At 61.4% G+C, this 1,787-nt stretch overlaps 1 protein-coding gene across 1 annotated transcript in view; it reads left to right on the top strand.

Moving 5' to 3' along the window:
• ZFYVE27 (zinc finger, FYVE domain containing 27) overlaps window positions 1-1,787 on the top strand; it is a 10,048-nt gene that overhangs the window by 5,033 nt on the left and 3,228 nt on the right. The window contains exons 5-9 of the mRNA XM_010000143.1: window positions 81-151; window positions 225-411; window positions 579-674; window positions 864-976; window positions 1,717-1,776. Coding sequence (XP_009998445.1) covers window positions 81-151; window positions 225-411; window positions 579-674; window positions 864-976; window positions 1,717-1,776 — 527 coding nt within the window. The remainder of the gene's footprint in view (window positions 1-80; window positions 152-224; window positions 412-578; window positions 675-863; window positions 977-1,716; window positions 1,777-1,787) is intronic.

The raw sequence follows: 1,787 nt of genomic DNA, 5'->3' as shown, positions 1-1,787 counted from the left end.
CTGCTCCGGTAGGTGCGGGCTGGGCCGGGAGCGCGGCCCTCCCGGGGCCTCCCGCCGCTCACGCTCCCTCCGCCCCGCAGGTGGCAGCGCCCGCTCTGCTCCCTCCTCGCCTGCCTCGGCCTCAACGTCCTCCTGCTCACGCTCGGGCAAGGTGCGGTGCGGGGCCCCCGGGGCCCGGGCCCTCCCCGCACGCCCCGCGATTGACGCTGTCCCGCCTCTTCCAGCCGCCTGGTTCTCGCTGCTCGCCCTGCTGGTGGTGCTGCCGGCCCTGCTGGGCTACCTGCAGGAGACGTGCCGGGCCCGGCCCTCCGAGCCCGAGCTGGTGCGCAGGAGGTTCTACAGCGTGCGGCGGGAGGACCTGCGCAGGGTGCAGCTCTCCAGGCAGGAGGCCATCGCCCAGGTCAAGGGCTTGTGAGTCTCTGGGCTGCGGGTCTCCTGTGGCCTCCGAGTCCGGGAGGGCTTCTCTGTGGTTGCTGAGCTGTTCACGCCAGCCTGGCCACCCTGAAGTGTGTGAGAATGGGGGAGTCAGGGTGGGTGGTTGTGGGGCCTTCTGTGTGACTGTGAGGAGTTGTTTGCAGCCTGATCCAGCTGGAGGGGTTCCTGAGCGGGATGTGCTGCAGCTGCGAGGCAGTGTACCGTGTGCTGTACTGGGAGAACCCCACTGTCTCTTCACAGTGAGTAGTTTTGGGTCAGGCGTCCTGTGGTGGGCTCAGCGGGGAGAGCAGCCTGGCCTGGCCTGGCCTGCAGAGCTGCCTTTGATGTGGCTGCTGCTTGGAGACAGCAGGGCAGGCAAGAGAAAAGGGCATGTGCTTGTTGTGCGGGTCACTCTGCCCTGACCACAGTGTCTTGCTGCTCCTTCCCAGGTTTTATGGGGTGCTTTTGTGCTCTGTCTGCATCCTTTACCTGTTGCCTCTCTGCTGGGTCCTGGCCATCCTCAACAGTACCCTCTTCCTGGGCAACAGGCAGTTCTACCGAGGTAAGAGCCCTCCCTGAAGTGGCCTGTGTGGGATGGGTTGGGGAAAGGCCTTCTTAAGCTAGGAGTTTTGTGCTCTTCCATTCCCAGAGCCCTCAGGTGAGCCCTAGTGTCATGTGTCAGGCTCTGCTGTGGGACCTGGATGTCCCAGAGGGCAGTGGTGCCTTGTGGATGGTTCTCAGCAGCCCAGGTTGGGTGTTGGGGTTCTGGGGTTCAGATGCGAGAGGTGATACTCCTGTCCAGTGTGTGTCCTGTTCTGGGTGCTCTTTCCTTCTCTCCTCTGTACCGTGGCAAACTGGGGCCTGGGAATGCAGCCTTGTGCATGAGCATTGTCACCTCTCTTGGTCACTGACCCTGCTCTGCAGGACTTGAAATACTTCAGGTGCCAGTGGCAGTGTGTGACACAGGTTTGAAAACATGCTGTCAGAGGGGAGGAGAAGGGCAGGAAGCCTGCTCTGTTCTGAGGCATATGCTGGAGTAGAGTTGGGGGAGATCTGTGACTGAGCTGCAACTAAGGCCCTTGCTGTTCCCTAGTCTGAGCTGGGGCAGGAGGTGGGGGGTTCCTTGCTGCCCTGATTTTGCTTTGTGAGCAGATGAGGGCTCAGGATACCCAATGGGTGGATGTTTAATTTGTCAATGTCTCACCTGAGTCCTGGAGATTGGCTCTTGAAGCTGGTTTTTATGTGGCAGGCCTGGGGGAAGGGCAGTGCTACCCTAGTCCATCTGTGCTCCTCTTTTACCAGTGGTAATAGAGCTCAAGGCCTCGCTCGAGCAGTGTGTGGGCACCAAACCCCTCGAGACCAGTCCAGAGCCT

This window comes from Chaetura pelagica, unplaced genomic scaffold (assembly GCF_000747805.2).
Source record: "Chaetura pelagica isolate M959 unplaced genomic scaffold, ChaPel_1.0 scaffold436, whole genome shotgun sequence".
NCBI lineage: Eukaryota > Metazoa > Chordata > Aves > Apodiformes > Apodidae > Chaetura > Chaetura pelagica.
The sequence above is the reverse complement of the archived record's forward strand: the minus strand, read 5'-3'. Positions and strand labels throughout refer to the sequence as shown.